This window comes from Nyctibius grandis, chromosome 7, assembly GCF_013368605.1.
Source record: "Nyctibius grandis isolate bNycGra1 chromosome 7, bNycGra1.pri, whole genome shotgun sequence".
Lineage (NCBI taxonomy): Eukaryota > Metazoa > Chordata > Aves > Nyctibiiformes > Nyctibiidae > Nyctibius > Nyctibius grandis.
In genome coordinates, this window is record NC_090664.1 from 49,786,872 (window position 1) to 49,806,572 (window position 19,701).

Consider the following 19,701-nt stretch of genomic DNA (forward strand, 5'->3'; position numbering starts at 1 on the left):
CACCATAATACACATGAACATAAGATGCAAACAGCTTAAAAACAAACCTGAAGCTCCCTGCTTCATTCATATGGCATCATTAAAAAATGCCATAAAAGTTAGTGGTGAGAAAGCACACTAGATTCAGTACCTTTCTAACTGCCACAACGCCACAAGTCCCCAACCACATTTCTGTCATTGTGCCTATACTGATAGAACTTATTGAAGTGAACCCCTCGTGAGGCCTAAGGAAACACTACAGACATACAGGGCGATGTCAGACAGGGTATCAACACGTGACCCAGGGACCAACACAGTTACCGTTTGCAGCTGCAGCTATATTAGCAAAACCGTACTTTTAATAGTCAGTTTTGCTGATCGTTTATTTTGGTGTAGTGGTACCCACATCAGGAAGGCTCAGCTGGCATCTTTAGCTCCTCAGCTGGAGTCCCTGCTTTCATACTGGGAGATTTGCTAATGTAGCTCTACAGGTGCAACACCACTTGGGAAACTTCCCCAGACTGGGTAGAGAGCTATTCTTAGCATTAAGCAGCCTGCATACAGACTCTACCAGTATTTCTGAGTTGTGCTTTATCCCACCAAAGCAATCAAAACAGGCAGTACTAAGCATCCAGCTAACTAACAGAGCACCGCAGAGGTGCAGCGTTAGAACTATACACTGTATTTTTCTAAAATTATACACATTTGGGAGGGCAAGGGGGTTTGTCAAAGAACAATTTATTTTTTTTCCCCATGTGCACCAAAAGCTGAAAAGAAACATTTTACAATTCAGCCTTCTGTAAAACTGAAGCCTATAGGTATGAGAAATGATCACAAGGAGCCTGTGATGTGAGATAATGATAAGTTCATGGAATGCATGTAAACACTCACCACACCAATCTCTGTTGTAGTATGTTTACATAAAAGTTCAGGTAAACTGCAGTTTTAGAAGTAATTCTTAGTACTGTTTAAATAAATTCTTTCATTAGCACTGTACATAGCTTCTGAAATTAATCAGTTATTTCAAGGGCATTCTACAATGTGCATATAACTATGACGTCCAAAGCTGCGACTGCCTGATTTGCATTGATGCAGCACAAGCACTACAGCGTACCGAAGTAAAATCATGAAATCTGTGGAGCAGTCAGTATCAATCTGACCACGAAATACAACCTCTGTACTGGACAGAGTGAAGGTTATGCACCAATTTCAGTTTCCACTTCCTTTACCTTTTAATATTTGCCCTTGGAAATTTACGCCTGAATAACAATAACAAATTTGTCCCATATAATTAAAATAGATGGAATTCTGCTGAATTTTCATTAAGAAATCAGTAGGTGTAAAAGAAGATATGACAGTTGTTTACTTCTGTAGAAGGAAACATGTTCTGCAAGTAACGCTATTAGCAAGTCAGTGTCAAAAGTTGCTAAGTACCTGAAGTGTACAGCTGAGGACCAGGGCATGTTCTGCCAACTCCTACTTCAGCTGGGGAATATTTATAGTATTTTTGACTCGTGTAATGCCATTGTATGTAGTCGAATGAATAGAAATGTCTTAAGATAAACAGAAGATGATTCAAACGGAAAGCTGCACAGTTTAAATACAGTTCTGTTACACATCCCCTTTAATAAATTATGTAAGACAATACACCGAAAATGCAAACTTCACTGTGATTTTAATATCACACAGTGCAGTATTTTAGCTCAAGTTTCCTAACTGTACTGCCAAACCTTAAAAGTTTCAAAGAACCGAACTTGCTTACAGTGCACAACAACAAAAACTTTTTCGCCCCTATTAAGATTCAAAAATATTAATGAAAACACTCATTAGCTTCCCACACAATCATGTCCAATGACAACATAGGGAATCAGTATTTTAGCAGTGAATTAACGTGACCCTTACAAGTAAGACCACTTCTAAAAACACCGTGTCCTTTCTCTCGTACTTCGGTAGTTCAATGCCTTTCAGTGCTTGACTGAACATTTGGCTACCCTGTCCCATCAGTAAGATCTAAATAAACCGTTTCACTTCTTTTCCACCAATAAGGAGATTCAATAGTCTGGTACAGCAGACAATTAACTGCCACTCACCCTACACACGACAAATAGACTGAACGTAAACTTGACAGAGAAGAGCTAAACCTGTGACCCGGCAACCCTCACTCACGTGGATGAAGCCTCCCTCAGCAATTTGCATTGATCTCCAGCCGTGTAAGGCTGTTCCCCCCATCCCATCCCTCCAGCGAGGGGGCGCCCACGCAAGGCTCCTCCTTTGCAGAGACACGACAAGAGGTGGCCGAGTCCTCCCCTCCTTCACCCCGGCAGCCCTGCAGACCAAGAGCTCGGGAGGTGCTGCCAGGCACAGCAAACCGGATCGCTTGCAGGGGGGATGAGCTAAGGAGACATTTCCTCGCTTCCCACAATTCTTACTGCACTACAAGCCTGGGAGGGGTTGCGTGGCCTGATTTGAAAAATAAATAAATAAACCAACACAGAGCCAGGGAGATCAGAGATAAACACAACACCAGGAGGGGAGGATTTTTTTTTTCCTCTATTAAACCTTAGTCATAGCTGCCCCCATTTCTGAAGGCCCAACAGTAAATATTACGATAGAGCGGCAAGGCAGGCGGGGGCCGAGGGGAACCGACACAAACCCGGAGACAGACCGGCGGCATTTCTTACCTTCCTACTCGCTCCTCCGAGAGACACCTTAGGCCTTGTTTTGAAATCCCCTTCAAAGCTAAACATGTTTACAGCTTATCCCATCTAGAGCGGGGTCCGGCCCCCCGAGCTGACCCCGCAAAGGGGGCGCCGGCCCGTCGGCAGGGGCGAGCGGAGGGGCCGCCGCCGGCCCCGGGGAGGCACAAACTCCCCGGACTGGCACTCCACAGCCCGCCCCCACGCCGCCACCGAGCCCCCCGCCCGCCGCCCACCGCGGGGCTGCTCCCCTCACGGCGGCCCGGCTTTGCCCCCTCCTCCTCGCCTTCCCCGCCCCGCGGCCTTCGCTTCCCCGGTCACCCCCTTTCTGACCGGCGGCGACCGCTGAGTGTAGTGGGAGGGAGGAGGGAGGGAGCGGAGGAGGGGGCTGGCGGGGCTGCTTCACTTGCACTGGGGGAGCAGCCGGCTGTGCAAACAAGATGGCCGCCGCCCGCAGCCTCCCCCGCGCGCTCCCGCCGACCGGGCGCGGCGGCGCGCGCGCCGCCCGCATTCACCGGAGCCGCGCCGCCCGCTCGCGCCGCCTCCCGGCCCCCGCGAGGCCGCGGGTCGGGCCGCGGCTGCCCCAGCGCAGGGGCGGCGGATCGCGGCCGCCTCTCCCCGGCCGCCCTCACCACCGGGCCACGCGGCCGCTCGGCTCTGCCGAGCCCTCACCCCCGCCCGGGCTTGCCTCTGCGCTTCCCGGGCCTAACGACCGGGTTGTCCCCCGGGCCGTTGGAGCCGGCTGTCTCACAGCCCTGACCAGTGTCCGGTTTGTCCCAGCTACGGGTGTTTCATCTAAAACGTCTTTCCCATTTTGAATATGAGCTTCGTGTGGGTGTACAGGAGAGTTTGGAGCTGGACTTCGAGCCGTTGTACCGCCTCAGGCCCAGCCGGGCCACGCTGAGGACGGGGCCTGAGCTGAAGGTCCTGCTTGGCCTCGGCGCGGGGCTGCCTTCCTTAGCATCACTGTGGTGCAATAACCCATCTTTATATATATATATGTATATATGTGTAATGGCATCCTGGCCTCTATTAGGAATAGTGTAGCCAGCCAGTCTGGGGAAGTGATCGTCCCTCTGTACTCGGCACTGATGAGGCCGCACCTTAAGTATTGTGTCCAGTTCTGGGCCCCGCACTTCAAGAAAGATGTTGAGGTGTTGCAGCGAGTCCAGAGGAGGGTGACCAAGCTGGTGAAGGGTCTGGAGGGTCTGACCTACGAGGAACGGCTGAGGGAGCTGGGGTTGTTTAGCCTTAGACCTTATTGCCGTCTACAACTACCTGAAGGGAGGTTGTAGTGAAGTGGGAGTTGGCCTCTTCTCCCAGGCAACTAGCGATAGCACAAGAGGACACAGCCTCAAGCTTCGCCAGGGGAGGTTCAGGTTGGACATTAGGAAGCATTTCTTTTCAGAAAGGGTTATTAGACGTTGGAATGGGCTGCCCAGGGAGGTGGTGGAGTCACCATCTCTGGATGTGTTTAAGAAAAGACTGGACATGGCACTTAGTGCCATGGTCTAGTTGACAGGGCGGTGTCAGGGCAACAGTTGGACTCGATGATCCCAGAGGTCTCTTCCAACCTGGTTGATTCTGTGATATAAAATTTGTCCTTTTTGTAGGATAAGCATATGATAGGCATTACCCCATGGCAAAGACTTCATGACCTGTCTGAAGACCAGACGCTGAACACCCAAGTGCAGGCTCTTGTGCTTCACACAGATGTGAAAATCCACCTGAGAAAGTTCCTGGTGTGAGTGGGCTCTGCACGGGATCAGGGCCTCAACAGTCAAGGAAAAATAGAAGAGCAAAAGGCTATGATAAAAGCAGCAGACCTGAATAGTGAAAATACACCTGAGGCTCCTTTATTTTCTATTTCTTAGCCTGTTCTCCATTTTTCAGTGTTGTGGTTGCATCCTTCCAGATACAGAGGTGATGCAGGTGACAGCAATAACAAAAAGTTATTCAGTGTGCAGCTACAAGGTGCGAAATAAATATAGCTGGCCAAATGCAGCTTTCATTTCCTTCAGTGGAAATCTGATTGAGCCCTAACTCATGAATTCTCACATCAGCATATCACAACAAACGGCAAGGATCCATGTCAGGAGACAATGTATGTGCTTCACAGCTGTTTATATCGAGGACACAATGCCGTTTAACTATTGCCAAGCTGACTGACAAATGAAATATTTGTCGAGATGTCTTTGGATTTGAATGATTCAGAAGAGTCTAAATTTTAAAATTGCAGACTTTTCATAAGGGAACAAGTGCTTGGCAAGAGTGAACCCCGCATTTCCTGAGATAACATAGTTTCAGTGTAAGCAAGCCCGGCCTATAAATACTGTTTACGAAGGCAGTTGAGGTTTAGGGCGTTGTGAAATACCATGTCAAATATTCGTTCATAGTTTCAACAGGTTGCGTTGCTGATGTGATATCACACCGCTCCATATGGGAGTGGTAGCAAGTTTTTTTCCAAGCATGACAGCGTTCTTTTCAAGTGGACTTAAGCCTTGATAAACTTCGTAAGTCTCATACAGGAAAGGACTAGTGTGGGTGTCCCTAGTAGTTAATTTGTTGGGTTTTGATTAGCGCAGAAGCAAACTGTTAGGTCATGAGTTTGTGCCACGTTTTTATCAGTAGCAAAGCCAACCTAGGGATTCAATCCCTCCTCATGTAAGAAGCCGAACGAACGTGAACCTGCAGACAGCAGGGTTTCTATGAAGTGGGGTTTGGACCAGTACACGTTTGACAGGTTCCAGCTCCAATGTCAGAAGGACACAAGATCCTCTGCTGACCCTGGCTGTCACCTTCTGAAGAAGTAGTTGGTAAATGACATGGGCCCAACTGATGAATGTTTGTCTGAGAAGTCTGAGTGATTTGCATGTGCCCCTAGAGGCCACTCTAAGTGTAATTTTATTAAATGAAAGCTTATATAAGAGAATAAACTGAGTGTTTGTATCTTGAATACAGTGTCTTTATGGAAGCATAAAAGAACCTGTAAATGTGTTTTATATTTATTTTTTAGGACAAAATACACATTTATATCACAGTGGAGAAAATATACAAAAGTCAGAAAACTCAGTGTCACTTAGTCAAAAAGTCAGAGCAGAGACTGGTTTAATATTCTCAGGGAGCAGCAAGAGCAGGGCTGCTCCATGAAGGAAGAGAAGTGGGCACCGAGCATAACTCCAGGCCAGGCCACGCCCTCACCTGTCAGGACGTAATCCCACAGGATCCAGACACAGTAGGCACAGCCCGGCAGTGGTTACAGGGTCCACCAACAGCCCCAGGCAGAGCGAGGGAATGAGTCCAGAGGGTCCAGCCACGAGCAGAAGACAGTGCTACAACATAGGTCCAAGGTCCATCCAGGAGGCAGGGCTGGAGCCAGGTACGCCTGAGCTTAGATGGACCGATGAGCAGTGGGGTGAGTGAGCAGGGGTCTCGGCTGAAGCTGTGTGCGACAATTAAGTCCTGTCAGTGCATTCAGGGCCCTGGCAAACATACTCAAGGATCTAGGAATATTGCTCTTGTATGTATGCTGTGTTAACACCCGCCTGCCTCACCTGCTGCAATGAGGTTAGCTCCATAACGCAGTTTCCCATCCATACACAGTTTCCCATCTTTCTCATCTCCTTATTTGCACATTCCATGAGATTTTTTGTGTTCTCCTAATCACAGTTCTCTGCCCTTTGCTTGTTCCTTTTTCCCTCTGCAGGCATATGTACACATTGCTTCCAAGTACAGCTGGACTGCAGAAGTCCAATCGTTCATCAGACTGCAGTCTGTTAATAAGATGTCATAACTCAACATTTTCTCACTCCTCGCAATCAATATCAATCTTTTCTACTTTTTATTTGAAATCAGGTATATAGGGCCATTTCATCTGTATATGTGAGAAGCACCAAAGACAAGTATTCCATTTCCAAGAAAATGTATTTATTTTATTTTCAGTATTTTTGTTAATAAACAAAGAAGGTTGTGAATATGAGTGTCCTGGGGAATTAAAACAAAAGAATCCTAGAAATACAGGTGTAGGACTGACCTCTAGTCCATCCCCATGCTCTAAGAAAAGAATCAATAGTACACATAAATTATCTCTAAATACATAGATCTCTAAGTATGTGTTGCTCTTGAGCACCTTTCACACATCAGTACTGAGTATAGTTTGGGTAAACCACTGCAAACTGGGAAGTTCAACAATGTGCCTAGCTGCTCACAACAGAAAGTTGTGGATTTTCTCCTAGCATCCAACTTATATTTCTATCCTTCTGTTGTGCAAGCAAAATCTGAATCCTAACATATATGTATAGTGACTCAGTCTCAACGTGTTTTACATCACCTCTGAGATATTCTGTAGGTTTGATGGTCTATATTGCTTTTTCTTCCAAATGTGGGACAGAGAAAAGGACATCAGAGGAGACTATGCCTGAGCAGAAGTATGCTTAAGTTCTGGCATTGGCATAAAGTGGGGGTAAGTTTTCCAAGGGTGTGCAAATACCTTCTTTTTCTTGTAAATGCATGCCACAGAAATAAAACAGCAACACAAAGTCACATTTGTTGAAAATATGGGCAAAGTGTGGTTCAATCTACATTACAGAGAAACTTATTTATAGACTTGCTCCTGGACCTGTCTCTTGGTGCCAAAGGACAGGAAAAATTTTGTGGTTCATATCTGACTATTGTAAGATGGTGCTCCCTGATCTTCTTTTTCCTTTTTCACTATGAGTGACTCTGAGCAAAACTATCTTCTAAATGTAGCTTGTTGACACCTTGGTACTGAGCAGAAGAAGATCAGGAATGAAGATTTTTTGTGGAGCAATAATGAAAAGAAAAAATAAGTCCTTCCTGACAGTGAAGAAGATCTTGAGTTTGTGACTTAAAATTATGGAGATACTGGTACCTACTGTAAGTAGACTAAGACACTCTGCCTCTCTCAGGGACAGATTTTATAGTTTTTGTAAACACTCTTTCTACATATTAAAAAAATCAATGGTATTTAAAAAGAAAATAAATATTATACACGCTGGTTTTACCCTTTGAATGAGCACCATTTTACATCTACAATCTTTTCTATTGTCAGACTAATCCCCAAACAATTTAACTTCTGTTGCATAGTCCTTCTGGCCCCGCTCTGTGCATATATTCCTTATTTAGACAAGGTAAGCCATCAAAAGTATATTTGGCAATTGCTCAGTACTGTAGGGTATGATGGCCAAATTGTCACCGTCCTATCATTACTTTCCATTCCCTGTGCAATTATAATAAAGTGTCCTAAACTTTTATGCTGACTTGCTGAACTCAGATGAAAATCTAAGATGCACTGACAGCACTTCATTATGTGCTACATTACTTCCCAAGATGCAGAAACATTTTTTACAGGACTGCATAATAAATGAACAGTAAATAAGTTAGAAATACTTTAATTTACAGGAGATGAGGCTTGAGATTAGTCCAAATGCTGTGATAGGCCAATATCTGATTTCTAGTAATGCTTTATTAAGGTTTGCTATCATATGGACTGATGGTGGGAGGTAGTTTGGTAGTTTTTTTAATTTATTTACTCTGGGTAAAACACTGAAAATTAAATCTATTCTATCAGAGAAGATACTGGCAAGACTATAATGTAAAAAGCACTTCAGTTAAGCACTTCCTTTAGTTAAACCTGAGTGCCAAGAGACACTGCCAAGGAATGAAGACGTTTTATTTAAAATTACACTGGCAAGAGACCATCAAATTATCCTTAACATTTTCATTAAATTGAGATACAGATATAGTTAGAGTAGTAAATCATTTCAATACAAGGAGTTTATTCCTGAGCCAAGGCCAGATTCAGCAGTAATTGTAGGAACTATTAAGACCTAAAGCCTCATCTACATTACCAAAACAACTGTTCAAGGCTTTAGCCCAGTTTTGAAAAATGGACGGGCTCCATCCTGTACTACAGAGCTAATCAGATCAGCAAACGACAGTGATGCATTTGGATTCCAGTCTGGGGTGATCATTTCATGTTGTGTTGGCTTGGTTCAATGAGATTTTTGGGGTTTTCATTAGAAACCTGTGAATATCTGTAGGTTGTCTGCAGTCCATGCTCTCAAGGCTGTAAAAGAGTCAAACAAGTGGTACCTTTCTTAATATCAACACCTTATTCCTCTATAGGAATGTCGAGCTGAAGAGACTAAGGAACCTTATATCCATAGTTTCTAAGGTGAAAAAGTTAGTATCCTATGGGCTCAGCTCCTTTGTAAGATCTACATAGCAAAATTTCACCCCAGAGATTCCTACATTTCATTCACATCTTCTGATTGAACAAGATCATTTATTTTAGGCATCCAGTCTTCTGAGGAGGGTGGGGGTAAGGGCTTATTACAGTTTTATAGCTATAATTGTGAGATATTATTATGTCACTTGGCAAGTGTTAGTTAACCATAAATCCTAGTTTGTTTTCTGGGGTTAAAAGTTACAAACATATTTAATTCCAAGACTAGTGCTGCAAAAATGTTCAGCTGAATGATAAATTAAAGATGAGGATGCTCTTTTCCAAGTCTGCCTGAAAACTTAAGTATCAATGTATTTTAATAGGAATGGAGCATTCAGGATCCTTAGATATCTTTGAAAGTCCAGTTGCAAAGAATAACTGCCCTCAGGTGAGCACAAATGTAACTTCATATTTACCTTGTTATCTTTGGCTTGCCTTTAATATACCTGGAAGCTTTCCGTATGTATAAGCACTATAAAAATTGCCATTCCAAGCAAATTCCAACATGCTGATTATATGCTGATGGAAACATATGTGCTATGGGCTAGTATACATCTAGCTGTTGTTAAAACATGTTCCACTTCATTTCCTATTTAAATTGGTTGGAGTATTTTCACCTTCCCTTGGTGCCCATGTAAACAAGAGCCTTATCGAAGTCAAATCTTTCCTGTGGTTTGAGGAAAACCAGACCAGATTATTTCTTTTGTTTAGGTCACCCGAACTTCCTTGTGATGCAGCAAAACACATACACACATGCACACTTATATGTGTGTGTGTATGTTTATGCATTGATATGTGGGTATATGGAAGTGTTTTTGCAAGAAAACACTTCTCAGAAGAATTTAAAGAGGTCCTTCATAAAAAATTACTCATAATTAAAAATGTTAAAGGTTTTGAAGGTCTGAAGAAGTAGATCCCAGTACATCCCAACCTATGTTCATTAAGTGTGAACACTCAGCTGGGTTGTTTGGTGTACAGGGCTTTGGCTCTGGTAACAGTGAAAAAAAATAAGGAAAACACATGCCAATACCACGCTGACTCAGAAGATAATTTTTCACCAACCAGCTCTGATGAGACGGAAGTGACCTTCAAAACCTACTGGAAACAGTGGAAATTAAAGGCAGTTGATAAGCTCATATTGTGAAGACTCATCCAAAAATTATTTAAGGGGCACAAATTATGATCTTGTGGAAAATGATTAAGAGAAAGCAAGAAAAAAAAAACAGAAACCTATTCAGATAACTAAGAGGAAACAATAGTATTCTGATATTTTAAATTATTCTGAAGAATTTATTAGCTACAGCATGGTATCCTAGAAGATTGTTCTGACTTACCTCTGTGCATCATTCAAGTTATTCGTATTAGTTTTCTGCATGGGTGTATTAGCTTAGTCTTAAATGAGCTGTATAGCTTCTTCTGTAAACGTAGATCATGCACTGCTCAGATCCGTTAATTTAGCTTTGCAGTTGATAAATATCATCATGGTTACACAGAACTCAGTAAGGGTGAAGACAGTTTATGCTGCCTTAGAATAAAGTTCCTGAATTTTACTCCTACCTGCTCTTGTATTTCTTTATAAGTGAGATCAGTGTAATCTAATTTTAGCTGTCTAAATATTAGGCATCTAGTCTAACCTCTTCATCTAGACCTCCCAGTACAGAAAGGCACTTCCTTCCTCTTCTAAATTCCTCTCTTATAATGGGTTTAGCTCACTGGATGTGTTTATTGACTGAAAGTTCCTTATGAGATTAGGCACTTGCCACGTGCATGGCTGAAGTTACTTCTGTGTAGAGAAAGACCTGGGGTCCTCCTAGGCAAGAGGTTGGGCGTGAGTCAGCAGTGTGCCCTTGCAGCAAAGAAAGCCAGCCATGTAGCAGGCTATATTAACTAGAGCGTAGACAGCAGGAAGTGAGTCTTTCCTTTATTTGGCACTTATGAGACTGCATCTGGAGAGTTGCATGCAATTTTGGATTCCTCAGGGAAAGCAAGCCATAGAAATACTGGAGCAAATCCATCAGAGAACCAACAAGATGATGAGGGGCTGGACCATATGATCCAGCCAAAGATAAACTGAAAGAATCGGGTTTGTTTGGCCTTGAGATGAGAAGCTGAAGAAAGACCTTATTGCTGTTTATAACTATCTAATGAGCAGGTATAGAGAAGGTGGAACCAGACTTCTCCTGGAGTCTCTTTCACAGCAAGAAAGCAAGAGGCAATGGACACAAGTTGCAACGACAGAAATTAGGGTATTTTCAACTGGATATTAGGAGGAAAATTTTCATGGTAGAGGTAGTCAAACACTGGGGAATGGGATCCAGATAGATACCTTGTGAAACCTCCATCCTTGGGGATATTCAGACCTTCACTGCACAAGGTGCTGAGCAATCCGTTGCTTTGCTTTGCGCAGAGGGTTTGGACTAGGTCCGCAGACCCCTTCCAACCTCAAATGTTCTCTGATTCTGTGATTTAGTTCACCTAAGTAATAGCTATAGTGTGGTCATTTGCATCTGAGCTGGTTGCTCTGGGTTCCCTTTGACACCAGCATTGTGACTCGTCCAACATTGACCTTAAGATGAGACATACCAGTCCAAGCTCAATATTGTTGCTCAATTGCTGAGACAGAGGGGAATCCCTTCTAAGCCACAATGATTTAGTCATAGCAGTCCCACACTCTACCTCTCTTTCACATTTGTAAAGCAGAGATAGTCCTACCTCAGTATTTTTTTTGAGGAACACATTTGTTAATATTTGAGCCTCACTCAGAGACTGTGATGTTGGCTGCTATATATGGAAAGAGAAAAAAGAAATAAAGTCTTCCAGATGATGACAGCGCTGTGGCTCCATCCTCTCCTAAGCAATGCCAACAATAATTTTAAAAAAGCCTTTTATCTTCAAACGTATTTCAGAGCCACTTCAGAGTGAGAAGAGCTTCTTAACATATGAACTTTCAGATGGCTGGGTTGAAGAAAATATGGAGCTTTCCTTTAAACAATTAGAGCCCATTTTGCTAATCAATTTTTGTCAGGCACCTAGAAACATTTTTCATGATCAGATTCCAAATTGTCTTGAACAGTATGAACTAATGACCTTTTATCAGTTCAGTTTGGGGCACTCTGATACATCCCTGCTCAAATTAAATAAATCACAAACCTTAATTAACAAAGACTGGCATGACTGCAAAAGCGATGAATTAGTTTGTACGCTATCTGATAGAGCAGAAACGTACAGTAGTTACATTTAATGGATTTAATTTTAAATGCTAGGACTCCTGCATGAAAGTGCCTGAAAGTCCGTCCTGGCATTCTTATTACACTTTAATTATAATTGATGTACCTGGGAAAGATGTCAGCAGTGTACATTTTAATACAGGTGCTAGTCTCCCTTAAGAGTCATAGTCCTTGCTTGAAACAGTCAATGATATGCAACAAGGTTTTGATGAAATCCAAATTTATTAGGGTTATTAAAAGTCATTAATTATTTGGCACTGTAGAGTTGTAATCTGGTACTATTTTCTTAATAGGCAGCTTTATATATTTAAGTTTGAGAACTGAGGTTTATTTTTAGTTTTAAACACTTCTGTCCCTCTTGGACCCCTCCTGCCATTCCTGCGTCTTGCAGATTTCTCTCTTTTTTTCCTCTCCTTAGGCTGAGCTCTTACCTTCTAAGCAGATATTTCCAGCTATTTTCCATTCTTTTTTCCAGCTTCAAGAGAGGTCTTCGCTGCTCCACTATCACTGTTCTTATGTGAAGCAGCTCCCAGGAGATTCAACTGGCAATGAACAGTTAGTCAACTCTAAAAAATAAAGTCAGCTAACATCAGCAGAAGATAAATCCATCTTCTGTAAAACGGCATCAAGTCCACTGGCATTGTTTGAGGTGTCAAGCTTGATCTGAACATAAGTGGCCCAAAAAATAAATATTTTCCCTGAGTCATCCTCTGCTTCCCTCCATCCCACATGCAGCTGAACAAGGAGAGTTGACACCAGGCACAGATAAAGTCGATAGCTGCCATGGGCAGCCAGCTGTCAAGGGCAGGACAACAGCTCTGCTCTCACTATGCACTTGCCTGTGCCATCTGGAGAACAAGGCCAGCGGCTCCTGCTTCTGCAGGAGGAAATGGGCTATAAAAAGTGGCAGCAACAAGGAATAGGGTGGACAGTCCCAAAAGTAGACAGCATTGCCCAACCTGTCTCTCCCCTGAGGAGCAGTGGCAAAGTCAGCTCAGCTGGGATCTGCATCCCATTCTCCCTCCCAGCTTGGTCCTTCCACCTTCTCAGAGCTGGCTGGACCACACTCCCAGCCCTTCATCCCGAGGGCCCTCCTGCCCAATTTGTCAAATCTCCCTGTGAGACACTCTGCCCTCTCCCTGCAGGATGAGTTTAAAAGAAATACTTGTTCTCCAGCTGACTCTCATAATTACAGCACAAACCTTATGATAACTTATCCTTCTCTTATTGCCTCAACTTCTGGAGTTATTAGACTATAGGAAAACTCCAGCAGTCAGTTAAAGAGGAAAATTAATTTTCTGATTACAGAGACTGCAAATGGCAAGTAGGTGAGTCCTGAAGGCTCATAAAAAACAAAAGGCAATTAAAATTAATCCCATATGGATTTCGTCATTGACTTTACAAGAGGTTTGTCATTGACTTTAATGCAGCTGGAATTTTCTTGATTCCTTTAAAAAAAAAGTGTATTTTTTTAAGGATGTATAATGATTATTGGAGTCTGATTTGTAATTTGCTAATATCTAGGGTTGGCAGTAAACTATTTTATGGAACTGTGTAACACACTGGTATGACCATTTGCTAAATTTGGTGTATTATGCACCTCTGGAGCACAAACCTATAATTTAAAAATTAAATAATGTTAATCAAATAACAGAAATAACATCTAAACTGTGTTTTGTATTAATTATATAGTAACTTTCATCGGTTCCATTTTCTATGCGTGCCAATTAGTCCCTACAGCAATTGAAGTCAATAGCAATGATTAATGGTAGAGAATTGAAACAAAATACTTTTAACTGAGAAATGGAAACTTGCTGGCAAGCTTTGCTTGCTTTGCACTATCCAGTACCCTAGTCTTAAGCAAAGAAATATTTCGGCCAGATAAGAACACTAGTTTGGCCTCTTGTGGAACACAGGGCACACAGTTTGATCCACTTGCCTCTGTAGTGGTCCATACACTGTGGATGTAGGACTTGAAAAGGCATCCTGCATCATGCACACTGATCCCCTGATACTACAGGTTCCATACATACAATCCTTTGCACAAATTTATGGAGTTCCATCCTAGGAACACTTGGGCTGGATGAAATAGAAACTGCTGGGTTTCCCCTTCAGGCATTTGGCCGATCCCTGTTTCAGTCCATTTATCCTTCTGGCCTCTGTCACATCCTCAAAGAGCAGAATCTTGTTGCTGCATGCCTGTGTGTGAAATGGTCTGTGTGTGAAAAAGTAACATCTTCTGTTTGTTTTAAGTTTTTTATTTGAGTATTAATTGGTTGTCCCTCAGTGTTTTTATGCCTTTCCCATTTTCCTGACTAACCCCATTACAAGCTGTAGTAGAATCTGACTGATATGGAGCCTAAAACCTTTCTAATTTCTAGCCCAACTCTGTTCATGGTCAGATTATATCTAATTGTTCTTGCAACAGCATTGGCCTCTGTCTTATCTGGTTGAGCGGTGATTGATAGACAAAATCTTCTTTCTGCCCCATCGAGTTTTGCTAGGCTGAGCAAGCCTTTCTCTCCTGAGTTAGGTGAGGTTGTCAAAACAGGCAGAGTCAATCTATCAGCCTCTTGCCATTGAAAGGGATGATCCGTGATTTTCTTCTCCTCCTCCTCTCTCTCCTGGCCATGAATATGTTTCCTGTGCAACCGGTTCTGGCTCTTGTCTGATCTTTCAATTTAGCTGATTAAACCAGCAGAAAAATAACACAACAGAAAACATGAAGAGTTTTCTGCTGGTTTAGTAAGCAGGATCAGTTCGGCCAGTGGTCAAAGTTAGGCTGGTTCAGGCCACCTCCAGGAACTGCACCAACTGTGTCTTCTTGTAAGATCACTCCCCACTCCCTCCATCATCCTGTTAGCCCTTCTTCACACTTTTTGTCAACACAGCTGACCAGAGCTGGGTGCTGTGTTGCAGAGCATGTCTCCCTTGTCATGGGGAAACTTTCCTTTGACTCTGAAGTACTTCTGTGGATGCATCATTTCCATTTACTTTTCTCATCTCTGCATAACATTGTTGTCTCCTAATAGTCCTGGTATTCACTGGTACATCACGATCTTCCTTTTCCTCAGACATTTTTGGTTGATAAGTTCAATTCACGGCAGAAGTTCCTCTGATGGTTCCCCCAAGGCAGGACACTTTTGAACGATGAAATTTGGTCTCAGTTTTGGATTCCAGTAGTTTCAGTTATTCAGTATTTTCTTTCTGATGAATATTCAGGGTCACTTCAGTGTTGACAGTGCCTCTCAACTTTTTACTGTTGGCAAATTCCTCGTCTGTGTGTCACAGTCACTAATAGAAATATGGTACAAGACAGGCCCGAGGCTGGACAGGCGCTAGAGAACATCTCTAGTGACCCTTCAGGTTAGACAGATTCTGCTTGACTGAGGTTTTTCTTCACTTAAATTGGGATTACAGTAATTTTAAGGAAAACTTAATGTTGCAGAGCAGTCAGATTATGCCAGACAACTTGATCTTGATTTTTTTCCTCACTGTCCAAAGTACTGTAAAGCCTAAACAAGAGGAGAAGTAAAAAAAATAAAAGAGTAAAAGATATACACGTTAAATATCATCAGTTACTGTAGTCCTCTTGTTATTTTCATTTGTTCATATGAAGCTTTTTAAATAGGATTTGTTTCTAGGGTAGACTGTCTTTGGAAGGCTTCCTGGAAATAGTACATTTTGAAGTTCACTTTACTTTAATAGAAGGTCATTAATTTGTTTCAGGAGACTGACTCGTGCATCTGATCTCCTTATTGCTTACAACTGGTGTCAACAATTTTCAGATTACTATGCTAAAGGATTTTAGGAAGTTTATTGTTATTTATTTTGCAGCTAAGTAAATCCCCTGCCTCCACTTTAATTATTTTTAAATGACAATGTTGTGGCATGTTTAACATGGTTGAGAGTCAGCAGGTAGTATACCACAGATAATGTTCAGGTATTTATTTACCTGACTGTAGAGACAGAACAACGAGATCTTGAATGGTAGCTTGTTGTTAGTTGTAATGAAGTTATTTTTAGAAACTGTCATGATAAAGTTCAATCTTTCTTCCTGACTCTGCACCAAACTGACATATTTCCTAGTTAAAGCTCCTGTCCTCAGGAGCCGCACAAGCAAACAAAACACCCTGTGATGCAAAAAAATACACAGCCTGTGAAATGTATTTGTTGGCCCTGTACTGTCCACTATCTATCGAGTTCGCAAGACTGAAAAGGGAACCAAATTTTACAGATATGTTTAACTTTTGAACTCAAGAAAGACTGTTTATTTAGTTTCGGACTGTTGCTGCTAGAATGACAGTTTTGCAGAGCAGTCTCATGCTGTACTTAATATGGCAGCCATATGTCACTGCTGATCATTGATTTACTAAATATGGTATCTCTGATAACAGTTTCCCAAGACGTGACATCTTCTGTAGATTCTATTTTGGTTTTAAGAACATTAATCTCACGAAGTCCAATAACAAGGCCTGATGGAAAGTAACATTTTCCATAGCATAACCCTAGTATCTAGAAAAAAAATTATAGCTGAGTGAGTACAGAGAAAGTATAATTATATTCAAAAAGCAGTTATTGCTTGCATTAACCTTGCAAGTCTCATGCCTAGAATGTCTATATAATGTATTTAACCTTGCATTTGATAATGAAATATGATGAGCAGATCACTGTAACAAAGTGTGGAAGATGATCAGGAAACACTCACCAGCCAGCACTGCTAGAGCACGCGTGATCAAATGCTGCAATATGAAAACAAGAAATATGGGTGTAAAAACACACAACGTGACAGATAAGGAAAAACAAAGCAAGAAAGAGAAATGTCAAGAATTCAAGTTATTTCGATCATGGTAGATCATCTAGAGACTTCCTGAAACTGAAGTTTCATTGTTTTTTAAAAAATAGTAAAAAGTAGCCATTACTTTTGAGAATTTGGGTCCAACAGACACGAGAGTAAGGGAAGGCTGAAAGTATTTAATGCCCTGAAGAGACAAGGCAGAGACTGCATGGGCTGCCCAAGATCAGGTAGTAAAGCACTAGCAGAGATCGGCAGAATTTGGTGTGGATCTCTTTTTGTCCTCTTTCCTGTAAACGGGCTGGGCTGCAAAGGTTTACTTTAGCATGGAAGTTTAACCTCTAAAGCAGAAAATGCTATCGGTAGTTTTGCAGTGAGGTTATCTATTGTCCGTGTTCAAACGTGCCAAAGTTATTGAATCCCACATTGATTCTATTTGTCAACATTTTACTTTTTTTTGATAATCCACGTTAATCCTTCAAAAACTCACAGGTCATTGATGTTCAGGCAACCAAGTGACAAATAATTTTGGAATTAAAACAAAATAGTCACATGGCTACTTTACAGCACAGTTAGCTGGTGTCATCATTGAAATGTAATTTCTCATTATAGTCCAGTCCACACACAGAAGCTTTTAACCTGAGTGAGATAATGTGTTGGACTCAAGTTGGATAAGCCACCAGCAGTAGAGATGCTGAAGTAGCCTGGACCATGCTTGGTACTTACACAGCCACTAGGTAGTGAGAAACCAGACCAGCTCTATTGATCCAGGGCCTTCTCACAATTTCTCTGTGAGCCCAAAAAGAGATGTTCTTCCATGTTCATTGGGAATGAAGCTGCTGAGCAGGTCAGCTTTCACCAGTGCTGTGAATTATAAAACTTGGCTTTGTCAGACAAATGAATAAATGCAGAACAATATGGGCACAATCTGAAAGTTAGTTTGCAGTGTAATTCAATTTAAGTGAAGCTAGCTCAGAAAAAGAAACCTAAGGGAAAATAAATTGTGTTACCTCTGAAGTGATGACACTACTAAGGCTAGATTAATTCACAGCAGTTATGGACATTGACCCCTCCTGGTATCAGACCACAGCTGGCAAACGGTGCAATTTTCCATCACCCAAAAAACTAGAATGTTTGTGCTTAATATTTGAGCATTAAAACTGCATGAGGTCATTTAGCTATACAAATTTAGTATCATTCCTTTACAGTTAGTAGTCATCTTGCACAGAAAAAAACAAACAAGACTTGTCATGTTGTCTTGTGCATTTAATTTCTATGACAAGATGACAGATACAGTATTGGAGGCACCGTTTAATATGAAACCACCAAAATGTCTCTCCATTCAAGGTTTCATTGAGATATGCCCTTAAAGCAGGGATTTAGATATTTTTGTACTACAAAAAGTTGTAATATGAGGGTTTGGTAGTGTTTACCCTGTACTGAGGCCTTCATATGAAAAGCACTGTTAAAGGTAAAAAAATACAATTTTTCAGAAATTTACTGATGTGAAGTCTGCCTACTAGACTGTAGGAAAACAAAAACAGAAGGTACATTCCAGTTGTATGAATCTGCTAATGTAGTATCTCTTATTCCTTGGATTTTCTGTCCTTTTTCTTTTTAATTATGTTTGTGGCAATAGCAGTGTACTATTTTAAATTTTTTGGCAGTTTAAAAATCTTATAAATTTGGGGAAAGATTGAAAGTTCGTTCAGTAATATCTTTTTATGCCTTGCCTCTGCAATCTGCAGATCATCATGCGAGTGTTGTCACTTAATGTTCCACTGACAATTATTTTGGAAGAAACATTGTCTAATGTAACAAATGGATCTGATCACGAATGGACTTAAAATTTGGAGGACTAATGGATTTGATGACAAATACTTAAAAGGCAGCCCAGCACTTAGGGTTGCACAGACATTTGCATTTAAAATAGGAATTAAATTATTTTCTAATATATGAATGATAAGATGTCTCTGTCCCAAACTCTTACTCATAGGAAACCAAACCCATTAGCTGAAAATGTTAGATAAAGCCATTACATTATGTTCTAACAATTTTTAAAGCAGTTCTTTTGGAAAATTTTATTGGCAAATGAAATTCTTCTTTGGATCTGTCTAACGATAGAGTTTCTCAAGTCTGTAGGTTGAAAAATGACCCATTTGTAGATTATTCTAAAATCTAGGACGTGGACTATTTTAAGGTTTACTAATGTGTAAATGTTGGCTTTAATAGAGTCACCACAGTTTTACAATCCAGAGCTTGCCATATAACACTCTTCCCAAAATGTATCTGTTGTAAATTACTTTCCAAATTAGTTTGTCATAAAGTTTTTTTCATGGCAAATACTGAGTCATACAATTGATTTTGTATTAATTACTTCTGATGAAGAATAAGCTACGCACTGTATTTCTCCAGGACAAGTCATGCAGAGAACAGCAGAGAGGACATATTTTATCAGAGGAGTAACTTCAGCTTTGCCAGTTGAGTGATTCGGCATTTCACTGAGTTATAAACTCATCTCCTGCAGTGTGAGAGCCTTTTGGCCAAAGAAGCCCCTTGCTGAGGCCCCATCGCCACAGTCTGAGCCCCAAACTTGCCCTTTTTCTGTCTCCCTGATGTTCTGCCAACCCCTAGAGCAAGAGACTCTGTGGGAGTCCCAGCTTGCAAAGTTACAGCTCCCACAGCTCTAGAGAAAAGCTTGAAATGCGGATGAACCAAGGATGATCATAAACTAGTAATCAGAAGCACTCAACTGCT

General features: G+C 41.6%; 1 protein-coding gene across 1 annotated transcript in view; it reads right to left on the reverse strand.

Annotated features, from left to right (window-relative positions):
• Positions 1 to 3,125, reverse strand: part of UBE3C (ubiquitin protein ligase E3C) — an 81,918-nt gene extending 78,793 nt beyond the window's left edge. Inside the window, exon 1 of the mRNA XM_068404652.1 lies at positions 2,661 to 3,125. Coding sequence (XP_068260753.1) covers positions 2,661 to 2,726 — 66 coding nt within the window. The 5' untranslated portion in view covers positions 2,727 to 3,125. The remainder of the gene's footprint in view (positions 1 to 2,660) is intronic.
• Between the last annotated feature and the right edge of the window lie 16,576 nt (positions 3,126 to 19,701).